Raw genomic sequence first — 16,275 nt, 5'->3', positions numbered from 1 at the left:
TAGCACATTCTGAATAAACAATCGAAGGTAAATTGGTACATTTAATTGCTCAGAAAACTCCACAGTACAATTTTAGAGTATTCTCATTACCAAAAGAAGGCCCATTGTGCCTAGTTATAGCTCAGAGGATCTCTTCCATCATTGGCCCTTCCACCATAATTCCATCTCCTAGGTATGTGGGAACAGAAGCAGAACCCTAAGCCTGGCACCACGGCCAGCTTTCTTGGTTGAGCACCAACTCAGGGAACGGGTTTCGTTTTCATTTTTTTAAGATTTATTGGTTTTTATTTTACATGTGTGAGTGTTTGCCTGCCTGTATGTCTGTGGCTCCCAGGGTTTTTGTTGTGCCCTTTTCTTCCCCTGAAAAAACCTGCAGAATTGGTACTAGGACCCAGAGGTGTGACTCACAGTCTGGCCATTCTGACCACTGCTACTAGAAGTGTATGAGCAGTCACACTCAAGTGGGACACTTCCGCTCCCACCTGGCACTGTCCTTTAGACCTTGGGCGTTTTAGGTCTCTTTCTCCATGGGCCTGTTAGGGAAGTCAGTCTCAGGACGGACTGTACTGTCTGCTGTTAGGGAAGTCAGTCTCAGGACAGACTGTACAGTCTGCTGTTAGGGAAGTCAGTCTCAGGACGGACTGTACTGTCTGCTGTTAGGGAAGTCAGTCTCAGGACAGACTGTACAGTCTGCTGTTAGGGAAGTCAGTCTCAGGACGGACTGCACTGTCTGCTGGTTATTCCTGTCTGGGTGATACCAGCTCTTCTCCTCCCCTCCAGTGTCCACTGCCTGGGACGTCCCAGTTCATCTGAGCTTTACTTCCGCCAACCATTTTGTTACTATGTATATTTTCTGAGATACGTCTTGTGGGGGACCAGTCCCCACCATTATTTACCCCAGGGACTCTTGAGGAATGAGGGATAAGAGACTTAGTTAGAAATAGAGGGAAGAGAAACAAGAGAGAAATGCAGGATAAACTCAAGTGAGCCTGGATCCTTATCCAAACAGGCCCAGGACTTTATTCCGAAGGTCTATTTATAACAATGCCAAGGGGTGGAGCAAAAGACCTCCGCCTTGCCAGTTACAGTCAAGTGCAGACCCTTAAAAACACCTGCACTCAGGCCCGTGGTCCAGTCAACCTCTCTATGCAGACCCACTGGGTAAAGCCACTAGGAAACCTGAAAATGGGCTCCCACAAGGTATGTGTGTTACCGTGCCTGTGGAGGACGAGGACAACTCTAGGGAGTCCATCTCAAGTGACTCGAGTTTGCCAAGCAACTGTTTTTACCAGCTGTGACACCTTGCTGGCTTTCCAACTTTAAAATGGTACTTTCTCCTAAATGTCTTCAACATAAACATTCTGAAAAGCTTATCACTTGGCTTCATCGCCATTACGTGTTGAAGTCTTCTTAGTATATGTAAACCAGTTCAGAGTTCCAGAAGAACCTCTAGAAAATTCACAATGAACTTGGGTCATCCATAATTGGGTTGAAAAGTACTTCTCCAACTTTTTCACCATGCAGCTGTGCTTGCATCAGCCAGTTGTTCGTGGAACTGATTCGGCAGTGAGGGTTGGGGAAAGGAACGCTCCTGTCTGCAGAGGAAAAGAGGGGAGGGAGCACTGGTTAGAGTGAGGTGCCAGTGGTAGCAGTAGCAACACCCCACAGGAACTTGGTAGAAGACTCTTGGGCCCTATCTAGATAGACCAACATCAAGCTATCAGATCCTAACGCACGTGAAAACTCAAAGGGCTTGAATTAGCTGGAGTGTCTACTGAATTACAGACCACAGTCTGTAGTTAGAAATCCAGTCAAGATTTTAGAAATAACTGGCTGAAAATACCTTTTCTAATGATCTCCCCTCACCCCAGGGGAACATCCCTACTTACTTGGACATTTCTCATGTATCATTTATGGGAATGTGTTATCACTTTTATGAAGCTGGTGTTTAGTATTAGACTTGCTAATGAGCGGTATCAGCACACTCCTGCTGCCTGTCAGTCCATGCAGTTACAGTTTTGTGCAGCACAAAAGCTCAGCAGCCAACCTTCCATTGTCAGCAAACAAGCAAGGGGAGGGTCCAGAGGTGTCGTCAGTGTGGACGACAGAGGGCATGCATTTTTTTTCTTATGCAAAAGAGCAAAGAGAAAGAACAACCTAAACCAGAAGCTAACCTCTGCAGGGAGGAGCTACATGGGAAAGGCAACGCTGACAGCTGTCTTGGCTGACTCCAATTCCAGCATCATGAATGTGTCGTCTGCTCACCTCCACTTTGCAGGAGGGTACCTGCCATCTGACTCCAAGGACTGGAGGACCATCATTCCGGCTCTCTTGGTGGCTGTGTGCCTGGTGGGCTTCGTGGGGAACCTATGTGTGATTGGCATCCTCCTTCACGGTGTTTGGAAAAGGAAGCCATCCATGATCCACTCCCTGATTCTGAATCTCAGCCTGGCTGACATCTCTCTCCTGCTCTTTTCTGCACCTGTCCGAGCGGCAGCATACTCCAGAGGTGTTTGGGATCTAGGCTGGTTTGTCTGCAAGTCCTCTGACTGGTTCATCCACATGTGCATGGCAGCCAAGAGTCTGACAACTGCTGTAGTTGCCAAAGTGTGCTTCCTGTATGCAAGTGACCCAGCCAAGCAAGTGAGTATCCACAACTGCACCATCTGGTCAGTGCTGGTGGCCATCTGGGTTATAGCCAGCCTGCTTCCCCTGCCAGAATGGTTCTTTAGCACCACCAGACATCACGGAGGCGTGGAAATGTGCCTCCTGGATGTGCCAGCTGTGGCCCAAGAATTCATGTCAGTGTTTGGTAAGCTCTACCCTCTCCTGGTGTTTTGCCTTCCTTTACTTCTAGCCAGCTTTTATTTCTGGCGAGCTTATGGCCAATGTAAAAAACGAGGTACGAAAACACAAAACCTTAGAAACCAGATTCGTTCCAAGCAACTCACAGTGATGCTGCTAAGCACTGCTATCACCTCTGCTCTTCTGTGGCTCCCCGAATGGGTAGCCTGGCTGTGGGTATGGCATCTGAAGGATGGAGGTCCACTGCCACCACAGGGTTTTATAGCCCTATCTCAAGTCCTGATGTTCTCCATCTCTACAGCAAACCCTCTCATTTTTCTAGTGATGTCTGAAGAGTTCAAGGCAGGCTTGAAAGGTGTATGGAAATGGATGGTAACCAGAAAGCCTGTAAGTGCCTCAGAGGTTCAGGGGGCACCAGTTGGAAACACAGAGGCCCTTCCTGACAAGATTCCGTCTGCAGAGTCCCAAACATCCACTCAAGAGACAGACAGACACGGCTTCCCCAACTCGAGCAGAGAGAACACGGACAAGGCAGTGGCTCCCACCCTCCCTGACGTCCAGCAGTTCTGGCACGAGAGGGATGCTGTCCCTTCAGCACCAGACCATGACCCTACACCCTGGGAACATGAAGGCCAAGAGACAGAGAGCTATAATTAGTGGACTTAACTTTCAAAGAAAAAATGTGATTACTGTATTTACTTGTACTGTTGCTTAGCCATATTGCTGATGTATAAATTACCATTAGAAACTGCAAAGATTTCCTTCTGCATTCTCAAACTATACAATCTGGTAAGCAGAATGGCATGAGGTGATTATGCTTCAGAATTCTCTTGTCTAAAGAACTCATTAGAAGTGTTATGTAATTATTGTGCTCACAGCGACATTTCCCCAGGGTAACCCCTAAACACCCTGAACAGCACTGGCTGGAGTAGTTAGTTTATCACTGTTTCTTCCTGAAACTGCTGGCCTCACGTCAGCAAGCTATATTTCACCTAAGCATAGCTCACTATCTGTCTACTTTGGCTTTTGTAAAGTGTAAATCTGACTTGTAAATTCTCGTTTGCTAAGTACACGTTAATATACTTGATGAAAAATCCATATAATTTTCCTGAGCAAAATTTACAAAATAATGAATACATCTTCTATTCTGGACTAATTTCAAACCATGGCTCTTTTGGGCCAAATTTAAGTAAATTCAAGTCTTGCCTTACAGTATAAAAGCTGTTTCAATCCTTAAAAATCTACCTGAATTAAGTTTTGGATTGAAAGTCTGAGAATATTCGTAGCCTAACATGATATTCTATATCATAATGCAGAAAGTTTTCAAACAAATGTCCCTTCTCTTCCAAAACAGAGTATTCTACAAGCTTAAATTTATTCTCCTTGCTCTCTGTTCTCTAAGGCAGACTGTAAGCTGAAGATGATACAGGTATTAACTATTGATTAATAGTTATAGGCAAGCACAAAGGAGAATGATGGGATTTTCTTGTATCATCAAATTTGGAACACCCTGAACTTTAAAAATATCACAGGGCTTCTAAGATATAAAAATAATCAAGTGTAACAAAGTGCAGAATAGCACACATTGGCAGGGGAGAGAGAGAGAGAGAGAGAGAGAGAGAGAGAGAGAGAGAGAGAGAGAGAGAGAGAGAGAACCCAGCAGACACTAACAGGAAATTTAGAAAAGAATAGAATGGTCACAAGGACAATGCAAAGCAATGGACAATATAAGAAGCTTCCGAGTTCCTAGATGTGGAAAATTTAGGTATAGCAGAATGCAGTACTGCCAATAATTGTACATTCCTCCCCTTTAAATATAAAAAGCATTATACACTCATGATTTTTAATTGCTTTGTTAATGGAACTTTGGGGTATTCTCCTGTTGGGGTACCTCTGAGAAGAAAAATGCCTCTAAAACAAAGAATGGAGGAGTTTGGAGACTAATCTGTACAGTACAAAGAACTGTTTTACTATAAAAGGTTGTTCAACACAGCAAGACAAAGCTGCCTTCCTTTTCACTTGTTTCAGTACAAATTGTATTTCAAGTTCTCATATTCAAATAAATATTAGTTTAGCTGAAGAATCCAAACTGCTTTGTGAATCCAGTTACACGAGGGGTTGCCACCGACAGTGGAAAGCAGGAAGCAAGCTTGTTTTATAGATACAATATGTAGAGTGTAAGCTTCAAGTATATGACATCTCAACCGGTAAAGAAATAAAAGCAATGTTTTACTTCTGACAGGTGTTAGAGACTTAAAGCCGTCTGTGTCTTGAATTAGCATTTCAAAACCACTCAGAACAAGAGAGCTTTATGAGGCAGCCTGAGGATGACAATGTCCCAGGTTTCTGAGTAAACTGCAGATAAAGTAACACCTTAAGCTACAGATAAAACAACATATAATTATAATGAATCATTCATTGAGAACATGAATCCTGCTCTGATCTAAAACTCTGCAAGGGAAAAATTGACTTGTTCCTTCTAAGAACAGTCCACACAAAGCATTTATGCCCTAAGTAGGACACAGGAATGCCAAGACTTCTTTACTCTTTTCTATTGTGACGGATGGACGAATGTGCAGACACTACCACATGGAGCTCAGAATGAAGGCCTCAGGGAAGGCAGACATCTGTAATAGTTTTCCTTTTGGCAAGCATTTCAATTGCACTCCTAACAAAACTTAAAAAACACATAGTAAGTTTATAAATGTAAATTTCAAGAGAGGGGATACAAATCCTATCTGTTTACCAACTTCAGACCTTAGTCTTCAACAGGTTCCATAATTTCTGTGACACTTAGTGTACAGATATGGATGTTCTACAGAACACACGCACAGGTCAGTCACTCTTTCTTTCTAAGTGTTGTTGCCAGCATGGCAGGTGGGACGATAAGCGTATCTTCTCATACATCTTATTTATGTGGCCCTCTGGTACCGGCAACCTCTGAGAACAACATAGGATTTACAGAGAGAGAGCAAGAGAACGAGAGAGACAGAAAAGGAAAAGCCAGGAAAACTTAACTGAGCATCAAAGGTAAGTTCATGGTACATACATGACAGGTTGAAAGGAAGCCCAAAAGGCACAACCCTTTGATATGTTAATGAGAAAGAAACAAGAAAACAAAAATTACAATATTCTCGCTATTAAGCAACAAGTAACATTAAAAGACTGAAAACACAGGCACACAAAGGAAAAAGGAAGAACAGGCTTTCTACAAAATTTCTTGTCTTTTATATTGGAAATACAATTATTATAGTCAAGCCTTTAAAAACCATATACTATCCAAGATTCAGTTGTCTTAAATCGCATATGCTGCTTTCTTAAAAAACAAAAACAAAAAACAAAAAAAAACAGATTTAAGAGTTTTTATAAAATATATTGTGTAACAATAACCATTTACAATCCACATATATAAAAGGGTTGGTTTATTGTAGTTCAAATACATAAACTGAACATTCAAACATCTTAAAATTAAACTTTAGAAACAAAAGTTCAACATTCAAACAGGAGTAGTTTACAGGGAACATCCAGAAAGGTAATTTTGTTGTCTAATTCAGAATTTCGGTAAAGATCACTCAGTGGAGAGTAAAGTATGTTTAACCAGGACTCAATTCTGGCCACCATGTTAGTTATGAATGTGTTCAGACCTGAGAAGAAATTACTAAAGCAATCTTCTCCTGGGCTCCACAAGACTTGGCCTCTACTCAGAGGGGAATCAAAGCACGGGAGCAAACACACAACTAAGCTGTTCCTTAGAGACAAAGGATGGCCACTAGAATAGTCATCGTCTCCGCAAGAATTCAATTCAGTGTTTTCTCTTTTACCCGCTTCAAAACGAAATTAAAACAAACCCCAACTTCAGTTTTCTTGGAGTCTGTGGTATTTGCAAGCTCCAACCACAAATGCTCCTGTCTTGCTGAGTAACACTGCTAGTAAGAACACCACCAAGTCACTGACTTCCACATCTCATAAAAGGATGATTTTTAGCTTCGAGATTTTAAATTTACTAGACAGCCTATATTTGAGTATGTACGTCAGTCATGCCACACAAAAAAGCATTAAATATTTTCAAAGTGTTCTGTTCAGAGACTGCTCACAATTGCTTCTCCTTCTGTTCATCAGGTGGTTTTGCAATAGGTTGACTAATGCACATATATGTAAAAACCTGAACTTTTGGCTCATGCAAGCGTTTTCAATTAACAGAGAGCCCGTGGAAGGGTATTTAGAATTATTTTGTTGATCGTCGAGTGGGCTCTGATGCTGTGGGAGGTGGTGGTGGACCCCGGCGATCCAGGTCATCAACATACGCCACGATCAGTTTCCTCCTCTCCTCTGGTACACAGTCCAGTACTAGATACCGTTTGTCATTCTGCAAAATCTTTTCTACATCTTTCAGGTGCTGATCAGATTCTTGGATTAGCTTTTTGGATCTGAAATAAGAAAAAAAGCACAAGAATTACTGACTGCTGTTCCCTGGTCTTTCAGAAATGAGCTGGAAATGTCCATCTAGTTCCTAATTGTGTTTCCACTTTTTAAAGAAAAATTTCACTGCAGCAGTCACCTTTGTAAATCGCCTCAGCAAAGACTCCAACGAGTGAAAGGGCCTCAGAAGCTGAATTACCCTCCCACCCCTACTGGTGGTCCCTCCAGATCAGGGCTGAGGGTGGGTAGGTAAATCTTGCCCGTGCTGTACCTGTTCTGTGGATGAACAGAGGACTTCAGTCTGCGGGGCTGCCAATCCCAGCATCTTTCACAAGCTTTCACTTTCACATCTTTCACTAAATTAACTATAAAAATGTAGAAAGAAGTCTTACTTCACATCTAATTTAAAAGCCCAAGCTGATGCAAAACATTAAGGATCCTGCCGAAAAAATCCAAACGACAAAACACCTGAGAACCACACCCTCAGCACTAGCTATCCTCCCGTGCACACCCTTCCTCAAGGTCGTCTTTAAAGAAGAAATGCTGGAGCGGGAAGGCACTGGTTCCCTGCACAGCACACGGACTGTAGGCAATACCACACTGTCTTCCTGATGGAAGGTTACTAGTGGTGATGGGTTGGGTGTGCTACACCAAAAACTTCTAAGGGCTCTGATTTTTCATTTTTTTAAAAATAAGTGTATCCAGCAAACAGCTTTCCTAAGGGGGAAAAATAATTTTTCTGCCTTAACAAGATGATTTCAGGCATCGACGATCTAATCACACTCAATAGTCCTCAGAGGAGGCAAAGATAATTCATAGTGAAGGATTCATTTAAAGTCTCTTTGCGAATTACAATTCTTAAGAGTTGAGGGTCCTCAAAAAAAAAAAAAAAAAAGCAGTGAAGTAAAAACAAAAGTGTATTTAAAAAACTGGATGTAGATAACACAAAATACAAATTGACATCTGGGCCCTTTCTTTAAAAAAAATAAAAATAAAAAATAAAACCAAAAAGGTACTGTGGTACAGCCTGTATCTGCCCTCGAGGAACGCTGGCGTCTTCTGACTCCTAAAATTCACAATGTCAACATGTGTGTGAGTGAAAAGTATGCTCTGGCCGTTAGAGTACAGGCTAGTGGACACAGCTGCCGGTGGGACACCCGACTGCACTCACCTGTAGGTTATAAATTTGGTCTCTTTCAACAGTGTCCTGAAGTCGGCTTTGGCAGTGATGTATTTGTCTCTGATGTACTCTTCAAACTCCCTTTGTTTTTTCTGCAGGGATGGGAAAAAGTAAGATTAAAGGGAGAACCAGACAGACTCTAAAACAAACAACTTCTTTATTAAAGCAGTAACCTGTGAGTCCTGTAATAAGATTCAGAATTAAAAAAACAAGGCAGGGTAGGGTTTTCTTTCTATACAACTTACTGTAGTATATAACCTGCAAAGTACATTTTTTAAAGGAGGAAAAAGTCACAAGAATGTGAAGCACATTCAGCTAAAATGAAATCTGTCTTCCTACATGTCCTTAGGAGGTAAGCACAAGAGAACCACGAGACTAAGGATCAAACAATCTTTTCCTATAGAGTGTATTCTCTTCACGCTCAAAGACAGTAATGCCACATAATGTATGGATATACAAAACAAGGGAACACTCAGAACATACTGTGCATTTGGCTTTCTAATGAGGAAATTGTAATGAAAGTTCTATATTATCTATATAGACCCTGCTATCAATTTCTTCTAAGTAGTTAGGTAAATTGGGAACTGACAGTGGGTCTCCTTGCTATCAGTCTATCACTCTCACAGCCCTACATATTTTGTGGTTCACATAAAAAATGCAACTTACTAGAGTTTCAGAAATTTAGTCTTTGGGCTTCTCAATGTCAGACCAAGAGATCCCAATCAGTGGCAAGACAAGGACAGCCAAAGGACAGAATGGTGTTTTCCAGGAAACTATTTTTTGTATTATTCCCTGTATCAGACATTAGATGGGCTTGTTTCCTATACAGAGGCAAGTGTGCAAGAACTGGGCTCTGCTGTTAAAATCTCATGCATTGGGACACTCTGCTTCTGTAGAGGCTCCTCTACAAGAACTTAGGACCTCACACTGTTTGCCAGTGTGACTTAATAGGAAGGTCCTTCCATACCTTAGCACCAACTGCCAGCCCGATGCCCACCTAGCAGAAACTGGCTGTAGTTTCATTCAATTGGTAAGACCTTAAACACAAACTTAAGCTTTAGATTACCGCTTTCTTGTTAATGTATGGAACACAATTTTTAAAGACATGTACTTAAAAGCCAGTTGTAGTGGTGCACACTTTTAATCCCACAACTAGGAAGGCAGAGGCAGGTGGATTTCTATGAGTTTGAAGCCAGCCTGGTCTAAAAAGTGAATTACAAAGGAACTCTGTCTCAAAAAACAAATAAATAAATAAAATGTACTTAAAGTCCTGGTTTATATTTCATAATGTAATTCACCTAAAATCATGTTTGGTAACAATCAGTTTTGTATTTGGTCAAGCTACTAATGCCATGATTAGGCACCCATCAGCATTTATCAACTTCAGGGTGTGATAGTGCACATGTGCAGCCTTAGCACTCTATAAGCTAAGGCATGAGGTTTATCCAGAGGCCAATCTGAGCCATATCATTAGTCCCACGCAAACCCAAGTGTCATAAGGGGATATCCCAAATCCTCTTACCCTATCACTGGAGGAAAACTTAATGCACCGAGGATCTTCCTTGATTATTTTTTTCACTTCTTTCCATGTGGATGTTAAGGTAATCTTTGAAAAAAACAAGTGAAAAGAAAACATAACTACAATTCCCTTTTATTCAGAGAGTCAAACTCAGTACATATGGTACATAATATTACACACTGACCTGCAATCTCTGGTAATGCCCAAGCGTAACTGGACTAGTTAGGGACAGGGAGCAGCTTTAATGCAATTTCTTTTTGCTGGCTTGCCACAAGAGTTATTTTCATGGCCATACTTTCAAGGTGGCCTAAGACAATCACCTGCAAACCCTGTATTTACATGGGCAAACATCATAACTTCTGTAGAAACCATCACCAAAAAGAGCAGATAAATAGGAACAGAACCTGGATAACAAAGCGTACAAACTGCCAGATGAGGGGCTACAGCACCACAGTGCAAACGGAGGGAAGGAAGAGAGCCCACTGGTAAGGTACAGCTAAGGGCATTCTAGTCACCAGAGAAGCAGCTACATATTTGGAAGCTGCAAAAAGAACTAATTCCTGACAAGTGGGAGCACAGTAACATGTTTAAGGGGGGGAAATCAGAAGAGAATGTTATAAAATCTAAGGATTCAAATAATGGGTCTGACCAAGACACTAAAAATTATGTCAGAATTTTCCGTCATCAAATTATAAATGGAGATTCCAGAAAAGAAAGACAGGCCTCTCACCGCGGACGTTTCATCCAGAAGCTGCCTGAAGTGCTCCCTTTTCTTCTTGGTAAGTGCTTCGATGTGTTCATTGAAAAGCTTCTCTTTCTCCTCTCTTTCCAATAAGGACCCAGATTCCCAGCGGTGATCTTTCCGGAGGGTCCTCCTAGTATCAGACCACGATACATCGGAAGAGCGGACCTAAAAACAAACAATGTGTATGTGTATTTGATGCGCCCACACACCCACATCCCACCAAGTAGACTTTGCAATATTTACACAGTAAGAAGTTCAAGCTGTAGTCAGGAATGATTAACTTCACCCAGGCTTTACAAAGGTAGTCACATTCAAAAACTAAAAACATTTCCTGAGGTAGTCGACCAGACTACCTCATAAATGAATCCTGTGTTAAAAGACCACTGTAAGTACAATGTTCAGTAAGTGAATTTCGTCAGGAGATTAGCTTTCCATCAAGTTAACCAACAAATAAGCAATGTACATTGCCAATAGTTTAAGCAAGAAGCTTATGGTAATACCATTTTAGTTAAGAAGTCTCCTAAAACCTACTTTAGAACAGAAATCTTAATCCTGGTGATGAATTACATAATGAAATACTCAGGCTGAGGGGCAGGGGTGAGGAGCAGATCATCTTCCAGTCATGACCACTAAGAAGTTTATAATTAGTACTTTATGTTGCTAAATGTTATGTCAATTAAAAGAAAGAAATGTTAATTTTGCCTTCTTCTATCACTAAATATCTCCTCTCCAAAAAGTGGTACAATAAAGCTTGAGCTCGAATCTGGACTTATTAACCAATCTACTAGAAGCAACACTTCTAACCCACAGCAAAAGGTCAAAGTAATATATGGAAATTAGTGAGCATGAAAATGCACATTCACAAAATAGTAAGGGTATTTTTGCGTTATGATTATCAATAGATATAGAAAAAAACAACGAAATAAATTCCCTTTCATAACAAAAACTCTGAGCAGAGGCCAACAAGATGGTTCAATAGGTGAAGGCACTTGTTGCCAAGTTCAATGACCTGAGTCTAATCCCAGGACGCCACGTGGTAGAAGAAGAGAACAGACTCCTGAAAGTTGTCCTGAGGTCCACACATACAGCATGACCGAAGGGCACACACATACATTTACAAAAATAAGTGTAATAGACTGGATATAGGGGGAATGTAATTCAATGCAATGAAGACTGTCCATAATGAGTCACAGCTAATCATCTCCAAGAGTGAGAAGTTGAACATTTTCCCTCTAAGACATGAGGTGTTAGGAATATCCTCTCTTAGCCTTCCTTCTCAAAACAGTATCTTTAGAAGGCAAGAGAAAAAAGACATCACAACAGGAAGCAAGAGTTTAAAATGTCAAGAGTTGCTGATGACATGATCCTACATATAGAAAAATCTGAAGACTCCACCAAAACACTGTTAGAAACAATAAATTTAGTAAAGTTAAAAGGATACAAAAACCACCATACAAATGTCAGTAAGATTTCATAAGCAATTAAAATGTAAAGTGTGAGAAAAATCTCACATGGAACAGCATTAACAACACCCTCCCAAAAAATAGTAGCATAAATTTAAGCAAAGAGCAAATTAATTGTATGCTAAAAACTATTAAACACTGACAAAAAAGAAAAACTGAAAGAAGTACAAACGAGCTGGACGATACTCTGTGCCCACTGATTAGAGAAACAGTTCTTACATTCCTATGGAGCCAAGTTAATCTTGAGCACAAAACAAAGACAGAAGCACCACACACTCTGATTTCAAAATGTAATTATGATACTACAACTTTGGGAAAAAAAAAAAAAAACAGACAATAACAGAAATTGTCACAGATCCAGGTGGTTCACCAACACCATCAATGGCAGACAATGACAGGAACCAGGAAGAACGAAAAGAAAGAAAGAGAAGAAGGAAAGTATACAAATACAGAATGTCTTTAACATTTACCAAATGTCTAAATGTGTGTTGGCACTGCAACTACAACTAAGTAAGATGACAACTGTCACTTTTCAGAATGTGTATTTTCTATAGGACAAATGTAGTAAGTGTGACAGTGGTGTATGCTGAACACAGGTGCTGTGGGTGGGGAGTGGCTTCTAGGAGAGGTCAGTGTGCACTCTTGGTTTTGAGACAGTGTTTCTCTGTGTGGCCCTAGCTGTCCTTGAACTCACAGAGATCTGCCTGCCTTTGTCCCCCAAGTACGGGGATTAAAGGCGTGCGCTCTTCCACAGTGAGAAAGTGTGTCATTGTGGTGGGAAGGTGAAGGGCTGCCACAGACAGAACCGGTGGTCTGTCTGTCTACTTTAATCAAGGAGCAGAACTAGGTATGGTGCTGCCCCCCTGTCAAGGTAAGAGGATCAGTGCCTTAGACGAGCCTGGGCAACAAAGGAAAACCCTGTCTCGGAGCAAACAAACAAAGGAATTGAATTCTAAAACAAAATAAAAAACAACAAGAGTTGAATTTGACTGGCAGGCAACTGCTGGGAGTATGGAGAGCCTTAACCTCCTTCAAGTAACCAGGAGAGACAAAATGAGGTTTGCTCTTCACAAAAATCACTGCAACTGCAACTAAAGCAAAAGACTCAGAGGAATGTCAGGAAAGAGACCTCAAACTACTAAGATGTCCAGATGCACAGCCCAAAAATGCAGCAACAGAAGCAAGGAAGATGAGAAGTGACGACAGCAGCAGCAGAGTCCAGCTCATAGAGGAGACAGTGACTAAGAGGGATGACACAGCAGAGCAGCCCCAGCATTCCTTGTTTCCCTACACACCTCAACAACTCTAGGGCTAAGGCAGCGGCCTTTCAACCAAGTCTCAGAGCTGTCTCTTGGGTCAGTACCCTTCACCATCTACGGTATACCTGGTCATCACAATGATCCTGAACCAGTAGTTCTCAACCTGTGGGTTGTGACCCCTTTGGGGTCACATATCAGATCAGAAATTTACATTATGATTTGTAACAGCAGCAAAATTACAGTTATGAAGTAGTAATGAAAATAATTGTATGGTTGGGAGTCACCACCACAAGAGAAACTGTATTAAAGGGTTGCAGCATTAGGAAGGTTGAGAACCATTGGCCCTAAACATCAAGAAAAAAATCCAATTATGCTCAGCACACTTTATTTCAATGGCAAGTATGTAAGAATTTAAAGATGGCTTTCACCAAAAACTATCTTAAAAATTAAATTTTGGAGTTATGAATTTTCATTTTTAAAAACATCTAACTTGGAATTTCTTGTGTTTTCCTATGTCAGTAGTACTAATACCAAGAATTCAATTTTTAAGTGCTTCACAAGTAACAAACTATCTCATAATCAATTTACAGAACACTGGTAATAAAATGAACTTCCACGTCCAGTATTCAGAGAAAGGAAAGTACCATGTCAGACAGAAGAGCCTTGAAATTCTGGATTGCTTCTTCTCGTTTGTGCTGTTCTCTCTCTCGGTCAATTTCTTTAGTTTGCTCAGAACGTGCTTTCTGAACTTCTCTTTCCCGTTCTCGAAGGCTTGCCTCAATGCGGGCTTGCCTTTCCAGCTCCTTTTCCTTTTCAGAGTCTAAATTCTGTAAAAATAAAATAAAATAAAATTACATTATCCTCCTTACCAACCTCATTAAGATCTTTTCAGAAGGCAGCACACGCCTTTAATCCCAGCACTCTGGAGACAAAGGTAGGCGGATCTCTGAGTTCAAGGCCAGCTTGGTCTACAAAGCATGTCCCAAGACAGCCAGGGATACACAGAGAAACTTTGTGTTGGGGGGAGTGGGGGGTGTGCGAGCGGGATTTCTTTCCCATAAAATACCTTGCCAACAAAAGTGTTCAAAATGTAATTTTCCCTCAGAACATTTATAAACATGTCTTCCCAATCAACTGAGATTCGTAATTTCACCTTCCCCATCAACTATGAGAAAAATTCCACCCCAACATTGAAGCAACATCCACCCTTAAACAACATTAAGTAATACAATATTCAAAGGTTAACACCAGTGAGTCTAACAGTTACCTTAGCTATTTTTTCTATGTACTGTTTGAAAAGGTCTTCTCTCATTGAAGAACTATCCACCGCTTTGTACCGTGGGTCACTTTCTACTTTATCTTTTACTTTGCTCCATCGAGACTGACTGTCCAAGTGATGATTGGATAACAGCTCAAAAAAATCCGATTTAATCTACATTTTAAAACAAGTGAAGGCAGAATGATACACTGTGAGAAACTCTCCATGTTGAAATAATTAACAACCCAACAATCTGTTTCTTACCTTAAACACGATCATAGTAATTTTTAAAAGTCACTTACTTGGAGGCCAATGAATCTTAGTGAAAGAGAAATTCCCCCATTATTAAAAAAGATAAAACTCAAGAAACATACAGACTATTTAAAATCTGCCAAATCCCTACTATCATATTTAAAACTACACTGACAACAAACAGTATTTAGGTTGCTTACAGCCTTTGAATTCAGGGCTGCTGTGTTTTCATATGGAACATCAACTTGAAATGAGCTGCACATAGTTTTAGCAAGATCCAGGATTATGAGGTGACAGCAAAATAATTTAATATGAAGATGATAAGAATGATTCATTTTAAAAACTAGATGAATAATTTCCGTTCATTAAAATTAAGAGAAAATCCAGAAATCACTGAACACAAATACCAAGTTTTTATGACCTGCTTGCTATCAAATGTCTAAAATAAAAGGATTTTAAAAACTTCTATTTTAATATTTATTTATAATATATTATATAAACTGCATAAAGTAGTTACAGTTTTTAACGTGTGTGATACATGAACAAATATTATAAATAAACTCTTAAAATCTTTTCATTGTGGGCATTACCATGACGAGCTTGCTAAAGCTGCTAAGCATGAAAAGTAGTTAATAAACGCCAAAAAAATGAAATTTACCAGCAGCTTAACTCACAGCCCTTCTGTTTTCCATCCTTACCACAGCAAAAATGATTAAGCACTATACAGTACAAAAGTTAGAAAGCCAATTTTCTAACAGGGTTAACTCCATCGCCTGCACCTTCAAATGTGTACTTCTAAAGGATGAAGTCGTTCCAGTAAGCAGCAGTAAACAGAAGCTTGAGTACTGTTTTTTTGCAAACAAAATGCATACATGTCAAGTAAAAGCAAACCAACTCTAAGGGCATGATTTTTACAAAATGAAAAGCTGCACTGAAGCAAACCCTTATTATTCCTACCCTGCTACTGCTGCCAGTCTTACAAGGTTACAATTTTTTTTAAGTCTAAGATTAACAAAAACATAACAGAGGAAAAGTGATAAAATTTTCATTAACCAAGTATTTCACAAAATGTGAACATACAATCTATCACATTAACCCTTATAAATTCTCTGATGGTCTGGTAATCTGTTTTGTATCTTTTAAATTAGCTCAATCTGTCTTTATTGTCTAGAGGATAAGGATTTTATAGAAGTCTTTATTTGGATTTATTTGATATCCTGTCTATTCAATGTTCTTCTGAGGACTCCAGGGGGAAACTCAAAATAATACATGTAAGGACCAGAACTGCAGGACGCTAGAACAGTAACAGCACAACTAGGAAATCTGCTGATACCATGTGTACCAGTGATGGCAGCTGTTAAAACTAAATTGACTG

The 16,275-nt window shown here is 40.4% G+C and overlaps 2 protein-coding genes across 5 annotated transcripts in view; one reads left to right on the top strand and one right to left on the bottom strand.

Annotated features, from left to right (window-relative positions):
* Window positions 1-2,180: 2,180 nt before the first annotated feature.
* Window positions 2,181-5,081, top strand: Gpr151 (G protein-coupled receptor 151). The gene has a single exon (XM_028881719.2). It carries the CDS (start codon window positions 2,194-2,196, stop codon window positions 3,460-3,462), a length of 1,269 nt encoding a protein of 422 aa, XP_028737552.2. The 5' UTR covers window positions 2,181-2,193; the 3' UTR covers window positions 3,463-5,081.
* A 1,127-nt stretch (window positions 5,082-6,208) lies between these two features.
* The window catches only part of Tcerg1 (transcription elongation regulator 1), a 54,593-nt gene continuing 44,526 nt past the window's right edge, over window positions 6,209-16,275 (bottom strand). For all 4 annotated transcript variants that reach the window (XM_037197120.1, XM_028881716.2, XM_028881717.2 and 1 more), the window contains 6 exons: window positions 14,658-14,822; window positions 14,035-14,217; window positions 10,654-10,833; window positions 9,927-10,010; window positions 8,396-8,496; window positions 6,209-7,232 (listed from right to left, as the gene is read on the bottom strand). In XM_037197120.1, coding sequence (XP_037053015.1) covers window positions 7,031-7,232; window positions 8,396-8,496; window positions 9,927-10,010; window positions 10,654-10,833; window positions 14,035-14,217; window positions 14,658-14,822 — 915 coding nt within the window. In that variant the 3' untranslated portion in view covers window positions 6,209-7,030. The remainder of the gene's footprint in view (window positions 7,233-8,395; window positions 8,497-9,926; window positions 10,011-10,653; window positions 10,834-14,034; window positions 14,218-14,657; window positions 14,823-16,275) is intronic.

Source organism: Peromyscus leucopus, chromosome 19 (genome assembly GCF_004664715.2).
Source record: "Peromyscus leucopus breed LL Stock chromosome 19, UCI_PerLeu_2.1, whole genome shotgun sequence".
In the NCBI taxonomy this organism is placed as follows: domain Eukaryota; kingdom Metazoa; phylum Chordata; class Mammalia; order Rodentia; family Cricetidae; genus Peromyscus; species Peromyscus leucopus.
The sequence above is the reverse complement of the archived record's forward strand: the minus strand, read 5'-3'. Positions and strand labels throughout refer to the sequence as shown.

Excerpts from the sequence above, each read along its gene's own strand:
- Gpr151 (XM_028881719.2), top strand. The coding sequence starts at position 2,194 with ATGGGAAAGGCAACGCTGACAGCTGTCTTGGCTGACTCCAATTCCAGC.